General features: G+C 38.3%; 1 protein-coding gene across 1 annotated transcript in view; it reads right to left on the reverse strand.

Annotated features, from left to right (window-relative positions):
* Positions 1-6,736: 6,736 nt before the first annotated feature.
* LOC134659026 (glutamate decarboxylase) overlaps positions 6,737-18,870 on the reverse strand; it is a 65,212-nt gene continuing 53,078 nt past the window's right edge. The window contains exons 11-14 of the mRNA XM_063514634.1: positions 13,482-13,560; positions 9,551-9,700; positions 8,765-8,959; positions 6,737-6,926 (exon numbers count right to left, since the gene is read on the reverse strand). Coding sequence (XP_063370704.1) covers positions 6,744-6,926; positions 8,765-8,959; positions 9,551-9,700; positions 13,482-13,560 — 607 coding nt within the window. The 3' untranslated portion in view covers positions 6,737-6,743. The remainder of the gene's footprint in view (positions 6,927-8,764; positions 8,960-9,550; positions 9,701-13,481; positions 13,561-18,870) is intronic.

Consider the following 18,870-nt stretch of genomic DNA (forward strand, 5'->3'; position numbering starts at 1 on the left):
CATAAGATAAAAGATGTTTATTCGTGACGATCACAAAACATGCACGGACATGTACAGACAATAACAACAGCAAGGAAAGAAGAAATTAATGTGTGCATCACGAAATGAACCCAACTCAGCATAATGCTAGCTATAAAGCCAGCTTATCGTCTTATTTGTGACTAGGGTTTGCAATCCGGATCCGAAATGTATGAAATTATCCGGATCAGGATCCGGATCCGCGGATATTCCCATACATTTCGTATCCGTCGTGCAAACCCTATTTGTGACCCTTACGGGCCTTACGCCACAGACGTCAAGTGACGCGCGCGGCTACAGAGCAATATCAACCTTCGTGCATTCCGATAAGGTTCACGATGGCGCGCCGCACGCGGCGTGGCGATCAAACGGTTGCTTCCGACGGTCCAAGGTCGAGGTCACCTTGGTCGGGACGCCATACTAATAGGGATCGACTATTACTGCAAAGTTCTGCCGCCAGAGTGCACCACTAGCACAAACAGTAAACTAGGTATAGAGTAGGTAATTTCACTTCATTTATTTATTCATTAACTACAATACAATTGTGTCTGAATGTTACATTATTATCTAAATAAATCATGCCTATTACTAACTTATTATGCCGTAAACTGTTAATTTTTGTCAATTTTTCACAGATTATTTGTTAGGAATAAATATGATACCTATTGATGCATTGGTTTGTTTACTGTTTGTGCTAGTGGCGCCCCCTAGGGGCTGTTCATAAATTACGTCATTTATTTTTGACGATTTTTGACCCCCCCCTACAATCAGACCCCGTTTCCTCCTACGTCATGCTACCATCATCCGATGTCCAGACCCCCCCCCCCCTAATTTGAAATGACGTAATTTATGAATAGCCCCCTATGCAGAGTTTTACGTAATATTCCCTATTCATTGACACAGTAGAACACTTCAGAAGCCTTGCTCTCGATGTGAAAGGAGCTTTAGTACAGTCAGCAGCAGAATTTGCTAAGCGGGCGAGGTGTTCAAAATGACCTTGACATGTCCTATTCCCTTAACAATAAGGTCGCGTCAAGATCATTTTGAACATCTCGTCCGCTTAGGAACTTCTTCTGCTGACTGTACAAGATTTTGTTATTTAGTAAAGTAATTTTGATGTTTTGCAAAATTTGAAAAATTGTATTGCTAAGGGTAATAAAGACTTATTTTAGAGACACTGTTTTTTTGATCTCGCCCCATTTTGAAGGCATAACAATAGGTGTACCATTGATATTGAATATAGAAATTTGATATTGGCTGATTTGGCTGCTGTCATAGACAGCACTTTAGTTTTTAGGGTTCCGTACCCAAAGGGTAAAAACGGGACCCTATTACTAAGACTCCGCTGTCCGTCCGTCCGTTCGTCCGTCCATCCGTCCGTCCGTCCGTCCGTCCGTCCGTCTGTCACCAGGCTGTATCTGTCGAACCGTGATAGCTAGACAGTTGAAATTTTCACAGATGATGTATTTCTGTTGCCGCTATAACAACAAATACTAAAAACAGAATAAAATAAAGATTTAAGTGGGGCTCCCATCGCAACAAACGTGATATTTGACCGAAGTTAAGCAATGTCGGGCGGGGTCAGTATTTGGATGGGTGACCGTTTTTTGCTTGTTTTGCTCTATTTTTTGCTGATGGTGCGGAACCCTCCGTGCGCGAGTCCGACTCGCACTTGGCCGGTTTTTATGTTTAGTTCCTAAACTGACCATGTGGCGCTAGTTGAATAACTCTATTTTCAACTCCTTCCGCTTATAATATTAGTTGTAAATTATATTATATTAGCAGTATATTATTCGTCAGTCAAGGCAGTGGAACTATCAGTACCGCTACTTGACATCAGATGGCATAAGTTTCGCTACTGACGAAAAATGTACTACTAAAATAGAGTTCCAGTTAATCCGGTTATAATATTAGCAAAAATTGTCGAGCAATTCTTAGAGTTTTTGTTTGCCGTTACATCTATTTATTGTCAACTAGCAGAACTGATAATGTCCACTACTTGACGCTAGATGTCGACAACGAAATAACTCGCGTTTTTGTAAGAAAACTGATGTATGGAGTTACCACTCTTTCTTTACTTATATTTCTCTATGGCCGAACGGAGCCGAGTTTGCCCGAAGTCAGGAGTCTCCCCACTGGTTTTACGGTAAGTATCTCATAAATGAAACGACGACAAACTAACAACAATACCATTTATTGGTTATACAGGTTCTTACATATAGCAACAATCAGGATAATTCAATTTTGGCTAACTGTGACACGTTACAGTGACGTAGTGAACGGTAGGTATATGCTTCTAAACGCTAAACTTGTCGAAACACTAACATACGTCTAGATTAAGTATTCGATGAACATAAAATATCACAATAATTAATAATTACAAAGACGTGTAAAGAATAGACTGCTAATCGCAACAAGAAGTTACGTTTCTCCCATCTATTATATAAAATTTCAAATTATGCGGCCCAAAAAATTTGCTCTGATACCTAATAAGTAACAAACTTATTACAGAGCAAAGCAATTTTAAGTGAACATTAGCAGTCCTTATTAATCACGTGTCTCTGGTGTGACCGTTGTAAAATACCAAGTGCTTTAAATTTTAAAAGTTCTGCCATCTACCGGCGAGTAGCGGTACGATTTAGAAGTTTTCAGCACAGAACGGTCGCTTACTCTAATATAAATGGAAGACGTCCATGGAAGACTTTTGTATTTTGTTGCTGAATTCCATTTATTCAATTTGACATTGAAAATATATTTTCTTTTACACAGAAACACTTCATTACCTTAGCATAACAGCAAATAAATACATAATTAATTATTGTTGAGTAGTACCTAATTGAGAAACTTAGATTATACCTAATTGAGAAACTTAGATTATGAAATACTATTTTAGTTTATTTGCATTAGAAGTGTTACTCTTTCTTCTAGTTCCGTACCGTATTGGTAAAAAAAAAACTATTTTAAAAATTAAGTGACTTTAGCGCCCTCCTTTGTCGACAAGCAGAAATGTTTTTGTAATACTATGTTCAATCAAAACACTATATGCTTTTAATACTTTCAATAATACTCATAGTTTTTATTATCTAGCAATAACTTATTACAATAAAACATTCGCAAAAATAAATTTAAATATCTAGCATACTAACACCCTCGCACTCGTCAGGCACACTACCTATTTACATTTAATTTATTTATAATTTGACAGATAGTTTCATCGTAACAATCGAAAATAAACGACTTTTAGTCGCAATTATTGTTTTTATCTAAAACACTTAGTTCAAAGAAACGAAACGCTTAGTTCATCTACTGGCCACTAGATGGCGCTACCAGTTGAAAATATGAAGCATACATTATGCCATGTCCTCATTTATAGCTGTATTATTATTGAGTTACGTGTTCTAATGGGAACACAGCTTACTGTAGCAGAAATACATCGAGTATTAAATAAAATTACATTTGAGAAAGTAAAATATACATCAACAACACGAAGATAGCCAAAAATTGAGACAACATACAGACAGAGTTACATACATATAATTATCTCCTTCACTCTTCTATTCTACTGTTACTATTGTCATCGTCACATTTCGTATTGTCTTATATTTACATATTATCCTATAGTAAGGTTAAAATGTTTGATGTCAGAGAATAACACTGAAAATAAGGGTAACTCAGCGCCGCGAGAAATAACAAAACTTTATAAAAAAAAACTATAAAAAAATAATCTATCTGTGGTTTAAAAAAATGTTTTAGATATAGTGGCCTTGGGGAATAGTTATTTTCGATACAAGTGCGAAAAAGAGGAAATTCGAAACGAGTGGCGATAAATTAAATCACGACCGAAGGGAGTGTTTTAAATCGACACGAGTTGCGAATTACCTATTCGCACGTGTATCGAACAACGTTTTACAGTACATAATATGGTACTTTAAAGTTTCGACATACGCACGAAAAGCGCTATTTTACGCACTAGTGCGGAAAAGTAGCCCCATATGTAGGTACTGTAAAATAATTTAAACAATAAAATATTATTAACCAAAATAAAATGGTCTTTAATTTTGAAATTGTTCAAAATGAAAGACCATTTTATTTTTAAGGAAAAAGTATACAATATCGTAATTATTACTTATATCTATTTTTCATTATAATATCTACTGGCGAATGATGGCGCAATGCATTATTATTATTATTTTTTATTGCGTTTTTACACAATAATATAATTTATTTATTACACTTTACCTAACATTGTCAAACGATAGATTCAATCGTTCAAATTTAAAAACTTTATAGGTATCATTGAAAATATAAATTTATAAATAGCCAATAAACAATGATGATATTGATGATCACAATTTTTATTATAATAGGACATGATTTAAGCATCAAATAAATTCATCAAGACTTTTTAAGGCGCATCGCATATAGGCTGAAACTATCAGTGCCGAAATCTCTGAGGTCATAAATTCAGGTAATTATTTACTATAGCAACTGTTTTGCAAGGAAAAAATCCCTATTCATTTTTGAATTAATTCAGTGACCATACAGGTGCTGAATTTCTAATAATGTCATCCCATGTGTGATGAGCTTAAATTAATATTTAACAAAGAATTTAATTCCAAATGGCGACTACGACACAACATGTAAAATATACTTTTAATTGGCAAAATGGGAGATATGTCTCATATATATGACTGATACATCATTATATTAATTTTATTTCTAAATATATCTAGGCCACGCTACGCGTAATTTTTTCAACCTTTTCCGAACGAGAAATATATTTTAAGCAAATAAATATGCTTTCAGCTAGCACATTGAAAATTATTAATCTGCAAATGAAAAATAATTTAGGCCTTATGATGGAAATTTCTTACTAATTACAATACATATATTAAATTTTATTTAACATCTTAACTATTGAAAATATATTTCCATTGTCAACAATTTAAACATTTAGAATTAGTTTACCGGAATACATTTAGAACATTTATAATAAGTCTATGATTCATGAATATTATGATTAATTAATTCTAATATATTTAATAGACGGTTCATATAAATGTTAGCCAAATATAACATAGAACCTACTAGACAATCAATAAATGCAAGTTTTGGAACACTAGATATGTTTTTAAAAGTTATTTAACCGTTTCTAATATTTTTTATTGGTTTTAAGAGCCATATTAGTGTCATACTACTATATAGCTTCAGCTTTTATGATTTATAAAAGTAGATTTTGTTATTTTTGGAAATGCTAGGCATAATACAGTGTTCTGAGTTTAAGGTCTAAACGTGAAACAAGTATTGGACCTCTAAGTGTTTGACTATATCGTTGCAATTCCTTCAACTTTGTTTTTAAATCCAGTGTCACTTTGAGCAGTTTCAACCCAATCTTTTAATATTACAGCAATTTCAATCGTATCATTTTCAGGCAGCATACATATATGTATATATAATACAAGCATTTATAGTTGTAAAAATAATTAAAGGCGTAACTTAAATATTAAACAGGTCAAATACATTATGTCAACAATAATAACGACAATATATTCGAATTTTATTTTAACGATACATATATGTATATTATATGTCGGTATCAACTTTTGAATTGTATTTATATATTTTTTATTACATTTTAGCGATATATTTATAGACTTTAACAAGGATCTGCCTGAAAATAGCGCATCTAAACCATTCTCTTCACAATCCTAGTCTTTAAACGAAGGTTAATTTCGACTTTAAATACTACATTACATGTATTACAATGTACTTAGCTCTGAAGACATCTACTGGAGGCAATACAGCCAATACCCCGTAAAATATGCACCAAAAGCTTATCATACAACGTCTACAAAGTCAGAGTCAACACCCAACACAAAGCTATATTTAGTTTATAAAGTTTTTTAACAACGCCACAAAACATATGGCGCCGTAGAGCGCCATCTAGTTCGGATGTCAAACTTTCGTGCCCCGATCGATTGTCTGTTACAATTTTCTTCTATAACAAATAAAGAACAAAAAAACATTCTTCTTTGGTAGATAGATACGATTAGCACATATTTGGTAATATTCTATTTTGTAGCCGATTTCGTGGCATTGACCGATATTGACTAATGAAAAAACTAACGTTTGTAAATACAAGTCAAACGCTACTTATTCATTGGAAAGGAAACCATAGTTATTGACGTTCTTTTCAACGGACCGACTTTTAGATTGACAGACTTTGCAATAATTAACAATTGAAACGCATTTGCTTTATTGATACAATTGCATACCTACAAATCGCTTAAATAGTGTCCAGCAAACAGTTTTGTAGGAGCAAACCTCATGTTTCTTTTTAAAGGCCTCACTCACGTTTTAACAAATCGCATACGATAGGTATGCATAACGAATTGAATTAATTCAAAAGCCGCAGTAGAGCCAGTAGAGGCCTTAACTGAATCCCAGTAACCCAACAGAGTGCCTAACTAGCGTTGTTCAAAGATATTCGTAGAAGAAAAATCAAGACAAACTTTAGCACTTTATATATTCTATGACGTAAGGCACGCCTGTCGTGTCATGAAATAATTGTCGCCGCCACAGCCAATAGTTTTCGAAAATGGAGCACGCAACGAAACGGTTAACTGAATCTTGGTAACCCAAGAGCGGTTTAATAGAAAGCCTTAACCATGTGGAAGAAAATAAAAAACCTCGGTCCGTTGAAAGACTAGCGTTGCCAGTTTAGTTTAGTCCACAACGATGTCGTGCCCGAGCCGGTCCATCTCGGCCAGCAGGAAGTCCACGTCCTTCTCTGTGACGGCGGCCGAGCTGATGATGTTCCTGAAGAAGTTGGGGCGGCGGTCGTCCGGTTGGTAGCCCACCATGATGGTGCCGGCCTGCATCATGCGGCCCTTCAGCTTGGCGCATACCTGGAGAAAGAAAAGCCTGGTCTGTAGCAAAAGTTCAAGGCGACGTTGCCAAGCAAAGCAAGATCTCCTTCTTCTGATCATGCAAAACCTCGCAGGAGCTAGTATTGATCAGATCTGGCTCCAGTATGAGGTGGATATGTGTATGTACACCTTGCCAAGAAGGATCTCCTGTGATCATCTTACCACTTAGTGTCTGTTTAATTAATGCTCTTGCTAAGAAATCTATAAAAGTTTTTCTAAAATTGTGGTCATACTAGATGCCGACCCCATATGGCCGTGACGTTCCTACTGAAAGGAAGTATGAAAACGGCGCAGCCTCTTATATAAACAGATTTAATGAAGGTATTTCGGTTATGGTGATGGTGTATTACCTTGCCAAGGAAAATCTCCTTCTTCTGATCATGCGGCACTCCTCGCAGCTGGCGCGGAAGGTACCAGAAGCTGACGTTGACCATTTTGGGTTCCAGGATGAGGTGGAACTACTCTGTGACAGTATATATGTACCTTGCCAAGCAGGATCTCCTTCTTCTGATCATGCGGCACTCCTCGCAGCTGGCGCGGAAGGTACCAGAAGCTGACGTTGACCATTTTGGGTTCCAGGATGAGGTGGAACTACTCTGTGACAGTATATATGTACCTTGCCAAGCAGGATCTCTTTCTTCTGATCATGCGGCACTCCTCGCAGCTGGCGCGGAAGGTACCAGAAGCTGACGTTGATCAGCTCGGGCTCCAGGATGAGGTGGAACTACTCTGTGACAGTATATATGTACCTTTCCAAGCAGGATCTCTTTCTTCTGATCATGCGGCACTCCTCGCAGCTGGCGCGGAAGGTACCAGAAGCTGACGTTGACCATCTCGGGCTCCAGGATGAGGTGGAACTACTCTGTGACAGTATATATGTACCTTGCCAAGCAGGATCTCTTTCTTCTGATCATGCGGCACTCCTCGCAGCTGGCGCGGAAGGTACCAGAAGCTGACGTTGATCAGCTCGGGCTCCAGGATGAGGTGGAACTACTCTGTGACAGTATATATATGTACCTTTCCAAGCAGGATCTCTTTCTTCTGATCATGCGGCACTCCTCGCAGCTGGCGCGGAAGGTACCAGAAGCTGACGTTGACCAGCTCGGGCTCCAGGATGAGGTGGAACTACTCTGTGACAGTATATATGTACCTTTCCAAGCAGGATCTCTTTCTTCTGATCATGCGGCACTCCTCGCAGCTGGCGCGGAAGGTACCAGAAGCTGACGTTGACCAGCTCGGGCTCCAGGATGAGGTGGAACTACTCTGTGACAGTATATATGTACCTTTCCAAGCAGGATCTCTTTCTTCTGATCATGCGGCACTCCTCGCAGCTGGCGCGGAAGGTACCAGAAGCTGACGTTGACCATCTCGGGCTCCAGGATGAGGTGGAACTACTCTGTGACAGTATATATGTACCTTGCCAAGCAGGATCTCTTTCTTCTGATCATGCGGCACTCCTCGCAGCTGGCGCGGAAGGTACCAGAAGCTGACGTTGATCAGCTCGGGCTCCAGGATGAGGTGGAACTACTCTGTGACAGTATATATATGTACCTTTCCAAGCAGGATCTCTTTCTTCTGATCATGCGGCACTCCTCGCAGCTGGCGCGGAAGGTACCAGAAGCTGACGTTGACCAGCTCGGGCTCCAGGATGAGGTGGAACTACTCTGTGACAGTATATATGTACCTTGCCAAGGAAAATCTCCTTCTTCTGATCATGCGGCACTCCTCGCAGCTGGCGCGGAAGGTACCAGAAGCTGTCGTTGACCAGCTCTGGCTCCAGGATGAGGTGGAACTACTCTGTGACAGTATATATGTACCTTTCCAAGCAGGATCTCTTTCTTCTGATCATGCGGCACTCCTCGCAGCTGGCGCGGGAGGTACCAGAAGCTGACGTTGACCAGCTCGGGCTCCAGGATGAGGTGGAACTTGTCGCTCTGCTCGCGGATGCGGCGCACCATGTACTCGGTCAGCTCCATCAGGCGGTCCATGTGGCGCTCGAAGCCCGACGTACCCTGGGGAAATTTCGAAATCAATTTTAAAGTTCGGTTTACCTATGTAAATTCATTAATATTGGAATGCATTTATGTTGTTAATTTAAGAAGTGCATCGCAATGCGGTTAAATGTACAGGATGCCTAGCCAAGATGCCAATCGTTTTGTTATCGCAGCGCAAACAATTGGCATCTTGGCTAGCTGGGTGCCTAGCGACCTTACGACCACGTTACGACCATCTAGAGGATCTAAAGCTCTTGTCCGTCATGACAACTGTGTTTGTCTGTCTGTCTGTCTGCCTACCTTCCCACGCCACTGTAGCCACAGTTTGAAGATGTCGTTATGGCGTCCGCACTGGATGACTTTGTCACCAGTGTCTGTCTGTTTGGTTGTCTGTTTGTCTGTCTGTCTGCCTTCCCACGCCACTGCAGCCACAGTTTGAAGATGTCGTTATGGCGTCCGCACTGGATGACCCTGTCGCCGGTGTCTGTCTATCTGGTTGTCCGTTTGTCCGTCTGTCTGTCTGCCTACCTTCCCACGCCACAGCTTGAAGATGTCGTTATGGCGCCCACACTGGATGACCTTGTCACCAGTATCTGTTTGTCTGCCTACCTTTCCACGCCACTGCAGCCACAGCTTGAAGATGTCGTTATGGCGTCCGCACTGGATGACCTTGTCGCCGGTGTCGAAGCGAGGGTCGTAGATCTTGTCCGTCATGAAGAGGTACTCCGCCGCCATCTCGTTGCAGCTCAGCAGGATGCCCTGATGACGAAAATACATGATTAGGATTACCAACTGGGCAAAACTAGCCATACTGCCGTATTCGAACTTCAAGATATTCACAAGAGACGACACGTACTAGATTCATTCTAGATACGTTATAGTTTAGATTTCAACTAGTTCTCTTTTGCAGCGCAATTCGGGCAACAAATGTCACTTTTACGTTAGATAGAGTTAGATATCTATTAGATGTGAATTGGATCTCTAAGCCATATCTTGTGGAAATCGTTCAAGAGTATCTCCAGAATCGCGCAAATGTCAAATTTGACGGGTTAGATCTTAAACATATCGTTATCGTATCTTGGTGATGTCTAAAAGATATCTAACAGATGTCTATTTCAAAATCCGAATCGGGCCCATACACATCATAGGCTGGATCCTACAGATGGATCTCGGGGCAGAGAAACACCCAAACGGAGATGGCGGGCCGACCTTGATACATTTTGTATAATTAGTAATTTTAGTAAATGTAAGCAGAAACGAATATCGACAGTCGAGAAAAATATAATATTGTTATTGTTAGTGTTATGTGTCGACCGACTAACATCCCTTGTGCGCAAATAAACGTTGAAGCTGATAAAAGCCCGGCCAAGTGCGAGTCTGACTCGCGCACGGAGGGTTCCGCATCATCAACAAAAAATAGAGCAAAACAAACAAAAAAAACAAGCAAAAAAACGGTCACCCATCCAAGTACTGACCCCGTCCGACGTCGCTTAACTTCGGTCAAAAATCACGTTTGTTGTATGGGAACCCTACTTAAATCTTTATTTTATTATGTTTTTAGTATTTGTTGTTATAGCGGCAACAGAAATACATCATCTGTGAAAATTTCCACTGTCTAGCTATCACGGTTCGTGAGATACAGCCTGGTGACAGACGGACGGACGGACGGACAGCGGAGTCTTAGTAATAGGGTCCCGTTTTTACCCTTTGGGTACGGAACCCTAAAAAAGTAATTCAGCTAGTCTTTTTCGAGGACACGCCGGGACAACGCCGTCCTCGAAAAGTCGGAGGTACATTTTAAAACTTAAATATACGCGATTAAGTCCCGTGTTATAGTTAAAAAATGAATAAAATTCGTGAACGTGTAAATCAATGTGATGCGCTTAAACTATAAATCTTAATTTGAATAATAATCTGGTCGTTTCACACTTGTATAGACTTGGCTCGCACTAAATCAGAGCATGCAGACATGTCAGTTGTCCCCTCCGCAAACATCTGTCCGTGACAGATAGCGTCTGCATAATCTGTCTGTTTGACTTCATGCAGCCGCATATATTACGAAATATGTATTAAATTTCAATTTTAAAGCGACTAGTTTTTATTTTTCTTGTATTGCGAAAGTATCTTAGGGAGGTTCTTGTATTGTAAGTATAACTTAGGTAAAACAATATTGAAGAAATTCCCTGTGGTCATGAGCAATGTAAGATCTGAATTACGCATAAATAAATGAAATCTAATTTTGAAAAAAAAAAGTAAGATCTTTGAAAGAACATAATTCAATACCTCTGATTAAATAAATTGCCGTTAGATTACCTCTAAAATAACCCAATTTGTTTGATGTATACAGTATCAGCACACAAACCTCCTTAATGTTTTGCATAAGATAGGTCTTGTAATATATAGGTACTGTATTTTTTTTCAATTTAATCAATTAAATTAAAACAAACTTCGTTTAAATTGCTAAGCTGTACTATCAAAAGTTTTCTCAGCAGTAATATAACACCTCTGCTTCATAAAACCTCAGCTACCATTTTTCAGTCACAAATAATTGAATACAAACAATTTAAGCGCATCATCTCTCTTATTGAAACCGTTCCCTACTTTAAATTACTCCTGTAGTCCTACAGGACATTCCAATACACACATTTACTCTAAAATAAACCTTAATGTAATACAAATACGATTCAAAATAAGACCAATGCACATCCAAATAAAGTATCAATTATATTTTCAGTCTTATTACGAAGAGTTAAGGTGGTAATTGCCTTGTAATGAGAGAGAGCTTGTAAATGTCAGAACAGTATGCCGAATAATAAATTCTTGCAACTCCGCCCCCTCAAGTTATGAAGTAGAGAGGGTGGGGAAATAGTTTTGTCGATAAAATTGTCATTAGACATTTAAGTGAGCCCGTTGAAAGACTTTTAAGATAATAAATAAATAAAATAAATGATAATCTTACGCCTAGTCTAACATTATACTGTACTGCTCACACAAATTGAACATTGATTGAATTGAAAATTGAGCTTATAAGCTCAATAAGCCTTGTGTTGTGGGTTGGGTATTAAACGACGATTAACTATAAAAGACAGATGTCGATAAATACTTTAATACATAACTCGTGAACAAATATATGTCCCTGACACACAAATACGTGCACCTTCTGCTTTGCACTGCCGTACCGACTAGGCTGGAGGATGGTCATCAGTTCATTAATTTGATGCCAGTAATACCACAGAATAAATAATAGTACTAAGTACAGAAGACTCACTCTCTAACAAAACGCGTCTGTTACGATCAGCACAGATATGGCCACAAGGTGGCGACAGCGCCACGCGCGGCTTATGGTTTTCCCCAAAATTGGGGCCGAACGGATGTACTTTTAGCTACCTGTAGCAAAGCGACGAAATCGCGGAGTGAGACACGCCTGGTAATACACGATTGGATGAAATCGGCTCGATAGAAAAATATGGTCAAATCAGTTTTATTAACATATTGAGTAAACATACAAATTATAAACTAAAATAAACCTAAGAATAAGTAAAACTAAATAATTTAACAAATCAGTTATAATTTAATATCCGGTTCGGTTGCCCACTGATCCCTTATCTCAGTACCTATACAGCTCTCTTTTAACGCCGTATAAAAATAACAGTGAGAGAATTTAAATAATTCTCGTTAGCAGGTAACCTAAGAAAAATAAACGTATTTACGCCAAGTCTTATCGATAAACATTTTATCGACACTCCCCTCCCTAACGGCTACATTTAATGAAATTCCGCCGACACTTGCAAACATATGTTGCCAATCCACCCTCCTCTCCCCACCCAACCAAAACTCAACCTTACCAATTTACCGCAAAGCTCAATTTCTTTTGAAGAATTTACAGCATTTACAGCCAAATGGTTTTGGAGTTTTTATAACCCGCTTAAGGTTGCTTTTCATTTAGAAATTTTAGAATATCATTTGTTTTATTATTCTCATTTGCGTTCACGTTGGAGCTTCTGTGGTTGTGTTAAAGTTTGTTTTTGCGTGTTTTAGTGAATATAAAGGGATATTAGTTGCAGGTTTGCTGCGTTTGATGTGACGCGAATAATTTGTGTTTAATGTGATGAAGCTAATTCGGGATTCATTTTGGTATTGTGACAATAATGAATAGTTTGTGTTTAAAGTCGACAAATTTGTAGACTACTTACGTGGACTACATACACCACACACACAAAAATAGTCCATTGTGGCTTCGGATTTATTTATAAGTGATTAAGTCCCAGTTTTGTGGATAGTAAATATACCTATAGTAATATGTATAAATCGAAGAGATTCAGAAACGCGCCGGGAGACCGAAAAGCTGGCAGGTTCCTCGCTCAACGTACTAACAATCCAGCAAGGAAATACTGCCAGCGTCTTCGGTAATACGCCACAGGCCACAGGGGCCATTATTTGATTTATTATAAGTTATTTTAGATTTTGTTTAGTCATATTTTAATTTAGTTTAGTCAAAAATATATATGTGAAAACCGTGACAGTTGAAATAAGAACTTACGGGTATCTTGAAGTGCACGGTAGAGCATTGCAGCAGGGTGCCCATCAGCTTGTGCGGGTTCCAGGTCACGGAGTCAGCCCTGCCGACAATACAAACAATAAATTAGCAACAAGAACAAGCTTATCCAACTGAAATAAATGTAATATACATAGAATACTACATTAGAATAAAACAAAGTCGCTTCCCGCTGTCTGTCCATATGTATGCTTAGATCTTTAAGACTACGCAACGGATTTTGATGCGGTTTTTTAAATAGATAGAGTGATTCAAGAGGAAGGTTTATGTATAATTTGTTAACCCGTGCGAAGCCGGGGCGGGTCGCTAGTAGGTACTAAGAAAACGTGACCAAGGCCTCCAGTGCCCCAGGCTGGAATCGAACCAGTGTCCTCTGCTATCGCGGCAGGTGCCTGAACCATTCGGGTCACGGCGGCATAGGTAGAATTTTACCAAGTATTTGCATTTCTTGCTGAAGGCTTATGGCGCCCCCTGGCCATCCCGAAGGTAGAACAGTATGGTTATGATGGTATGGGTACGCATATATTATAAAGACTGGAGGAAGCACGTAGAACATAACTTTGAGGTAAGGTATCTAATAGGATCACGAATCACGGCAATTTCTTCTTAAGTTTTAAGAAAGTGAAAAAAGTGACCTTTGACACTACACAACGGCCACATTTTTAAATACCTATTTTGGTAAGAAGTCTTTGAGATCAAAGTAGTTAATACCTTTCGAGAGGGTGAAAATTTGTCTACAACTATATGGCGCTATCTTAAATTTTAAAATAATCTCCTGATATAGGTAATTAAACAGTTTTTATAAGCGAGAGCACCATCTTAATTTCTACAACAATATGTATAATGACTAATGAGACATGCTGTCATTGTAGGTAATGTATGTATGTATTCTTGATCACTTTTCTCTGGTTTTAACAGCGGCGCAAGTATTCCTTTGACTATCCTAAACCACATTAAGGGCATAAGCCACAATCCGTTCACAATCAGGAATCAATTGGCACCCTTCCGCCATTGATATGCACCCTCAGGGCGGTGGCGAGATAATTCAATGTTGACTCGGATCAAGGCGAGTTGTGGGTTTGATTCCAGCTCTTGTAACTCGTAAAGATGTTCTCAAGAATGCGTTGTAGAACGTTTTCAAAAGTTAGTGACATTAATTTGTTAATTATGGAAACAAAAATGTGCCAGTTTGGAAGGATTCAATATTTAAAATCTAATTTTAATTAATGATCGTTCGCGCTTATTTGTACGCGTGAGTCAAGTCAAGTAAACTTGAATTTTAAACAGATAAACGCTCGTTTCTAAGTAGAATTTAAGGCACGTTCCATACGAAAAATTGTGGCGACTCTAAAATTGTATTAATAATCAATTGGCACCCTTCCGCCATTGGTACGCAATCCACCCTCAGGGCGGTGGCGAGATAATTCAATGTTGACTCGGATTATGGCGAGTTATTGTTACTGGGCTCGATCAATCGCCATTCTGCGTACACCTTCAGATTTATTGCCATTGATTTTTGAGAAAATATATACTTAGAGGTACGCCCCAGGCTGATCGATCTTGCAAGTTAAATTTGACCCACTTCTCGGACCCACAGTTGGGTGACAAAGCAATATTATGGTACCATGGAGCTGATCTGATGATGGAGACAGGATGTGGCCATAGGAACTCTGTGATAAAACAACGCAACCTAATTGTGTTTAGGGTTTTGGAATTGTCTCGATGAGTATTAGTTGTGTGTGGAAAGAAAAACGATAAAAGCTTGTACCAAAAATGATTTTTTTGCCAAAAACTTTTATTATACCTACTCGTATTGTTGAAGGTTTTGAGCAAATGTCCTTTTTTGACACCCATATGTGCATTATATTTAAGGCCTAAATTAAAGAAATTGAATTTCGGGGCCAGTAATAATTTGTAAGTTTAGACTTTTTTTTATGGAAATTTGTTTGTTTGAGCTAAGTACGTATTGCGAGGTGCCAGTAGGGTTGAACAGCTCTATCTGTGTTGACTCAGACGAGACCAACCCTACGTGAAGCTGAGGGTGTCTGTCACACCGTAACCTAACAATCTAAAGGCATCAAAATTTTTCTTTTATTTATTTATAATTATTCATATTATCTAAAATACCAATTACCAATTTTAATGTTTATTTTATTTTATTTTTGGAATGATATATATGTATTCTGTGCCGTAGCAATAAGAAAACTCTTTTAAACTGATTATGACTATTATGAGCCTTGTAGCTTGAAATAAATGATTTATTTTATTTTTTAAATTGATGGCGCAATATCTATTATAAAAGTCTCATAGATACGAGGGTGAATCAAAAAGTCCTTAGAACTGGCTGTTTATAAAAAGTTTTTAAATGAAGTTTTTTTTTTATTTTGAACTGTCATTATAACGTAATATTTGACAGTTGGTTTCATTCGAATTGTTCCCGCCGTTACATGGTAAATCAATATTTTGCGAAATAAGTCGACTAAAACGTCCCATTATGGAAAAAAATGAGTTACGTGCCGTGATAAAGTACTTGTGTATGAAAAAAATGACTACCAAGGAATTTTTTTTGGATATTCAGCAAACCGTAGGCACTAGTGCTGTACCCTATTCCACCGTCGCTTTCTGGGTTGCCGAGTTTAAAAGAGGCAGATCTAGCTGCGAAGACGACCCCCGCTCCGGCCGGCTATCTACCTCAGTTAACGCAAAAACCGTTGAAAAAATTGAGAAAATGGTTTTGGACGACCGGCGACTAACAATTAAATACATAGCAGAGACTCTAAAGATTTCGTTTGGTAGCGTACATTCAATACTAACCGATGTTTTGGGTTTTAAAAAAGTGTCAGCAAGATGGGTTCCGCGAATGTTAACGCAGGCTAACAAAGACTTGCGTTTAGAAGTTTCGAAGCGGAATCTAAAGAAAATCTTGCATGATCCGGACACTTTTTATCGTCGTTTCGTAACAATGGACGAAACATGGGTTCACCATTTTGACCCTGAAACAAAAAAGCAAAGCATGTCCTGGAAACGGCCATCCTCCCCTCCAATAAAGAAATTTAGAGTATTTCCGACAGCAGGTAAAGTTATGGCCTCAGTTTTCTGGGATGCAGAAGGAATCCTTTTTATTGATTATCTGCCTAAAGGAAAAACCATTACAGGTGCATATTACACCGATTTGATACCAAAAGTGCGTCAAGCAATCAAAGAAAAACGTCGAGGAAAATTGAGTGCGGGAGTGCTTTTTCACCATGATAATGCTCCGGCTCATCGATCACAAATGGCTCTCACTGCAATCCGCCAAGCTGGTTTTGAGATCTTTGATCATCCGCCCTACTCGCCAGACTTAGCTCCTAGTGATTTCCACTTGTTTCCGAAACTAAAGGAGCACATTCGCGGAACTAAATTTGACGACAACAACGCAGTCATGGGTGCCGTAGAGGAGTTTTTTGAGGCTCAAGAAAAATCGTTTTTTTATGATGGATTAAAAAAACTTGAAAAACGGTATAATAAATGTATAGAACAAGAAGGAAATTATGTTGAAAAGTAAAAAAAATAAAAATGATATTCGTTTGTTTTTGACCGTATTTCTAAGGACTTTTTGATTCACCCTCGTATATCGTCTTGAGACATGCATGCATTTTTATTCGGGAGCAGGGCAGCCCGGAACGCCCTCAGAAGGTAGTTATTTTATACATATTATTTAGTTTATATTTATATTTAAGTTTCGTAAATGAGTGTTGCCTCATTTTTTTTTATTTAGAAATATTTTAGTAGAGCTCTACAACACGCAGAATTCAATATGTACCTGTACAATGCAAGCATCGAACATTTCTCGCATCAGCATTAAATCTAATGACTTTATAATAATTGCTCTGTAGGTATTTGCGATTATGCTATACATCGATTTATGAATTATGAATTTAGTTTACGTTTATACGTGCTCCTATAGCTAGTGCTTACTTATATACCTTGGTTATCAATAAATACATATACCGAAATCAGTGTTTCCATCAAGATTGCAATCAACCATCAAGAATCATATCAACTCAGATGTACGACCCGTACAGTACCTAATAGGTATTTAAAATAAATAAAGGTAGAATAATAACTATTTATTATCCTACCTTTATTTATAGTTGGTCAAACCAATTTGTCAGTCAGTAAGAACCAGGGAAACTAATACTCATCCTTTTCTTTTGGATACTAGTACTAGTGTAAGACAAAGCTAGTGTGATTGTCTCGTCTAGGTATGTTTGAAATGAGACAGTCCTTTGACAAACTATATTTTAAAACATCTGGACTACACGATAATCCTCCAAAACGGACATCTAAATCCAAAAAAAGCGACCTGATTCTGAAAAAAAAAAATGATTTTATAAAAACATTTTTGAAATATTTCGCTGTGGTGTGAGCGCGGCGTGATTGATGAGAACCGGGCTTTGTTTTTTACATAATAGGGCTTTAATGAATGCCGAGGGCCCTCCGGGGGTTTCACTTAACTTTAAACATATTCTCGAATGTTTGCACAGCGGGGCCTTAATAGGGGAAGAGTGCTATAAAAACCGGCCAAGTGCGAGTCGGACTCGCGCACGAAGGGTTCCGTACTATTACGCAAAAAACAGAAAAAAATCACGTTTGTTGTATGGGAGCCCCACTTAAATATAAATTATATTCTGTTTTTAGTATTTGTTGTTAAAGCGGCAACAGTAATACATCATCTGTGAAAATTTTAACTGCCTATAGCTATCACGGTTCATGAGATACAGTCTGGTGACAGACAGACAGACAGACGGACAGCAGAGTCCTGCTCCTAAGACTATAGGGTATATAAGGACAGCGGAGTCTTAGTAATAGGGTCCCGTTTTTATCCTTTGGTTACGGGACCCTAAAAAAGCTAGGTTCTTAAGAGCCATCTAATTTTTATTCTGTAGTTGTTAAACGAATTTGATTAACGTTGAGCCCGATTCATATTTACTAACTTGTTACGGTTCTGATCTTATATTGCGACCTTGAAGATCGCTCACGCTGATTGGTGCACGCGAAATGACGAGAAAAAGCGTGAGATGCGCATCATGCGCTACGACGTTCGCCATGGCCGTATCAAAACCAGTTCTAAACAAAATGTAAAATTAGAATCGAACTCAATATTTACAACACCGCTGTGCTACGAAGTGCTACGACGTAAGTGAATTTTGTGCCGTATTGTTGTATAATTGTATTGACCTATTTTTAAAGTTTTTGATTTGGATTGCAGTGAGCGCCTAGGTACCTAACTATGAAGGCAGGTCGCTTAAAAATTGTAATGTACCTAATAATTTAGTACATGTAAAAGAGGAACAATGCAATATTAAGTATAATTACATTTGATCTGATGGTG

The sequence above is a fragment of the Cydia amplana genome, chromosome 24 (assembly GCF_948474715.1).
Source record: "Cydia amplana chromosome 24, ilCydAmpl1.1, whole genome shotgun sequence".
Lineage (NCBI taxonomy): Eukaryota > Metazoa > Arthropoda > Insecta > Lepidoptera > Tortricidae > Cydia > Cydia amplana.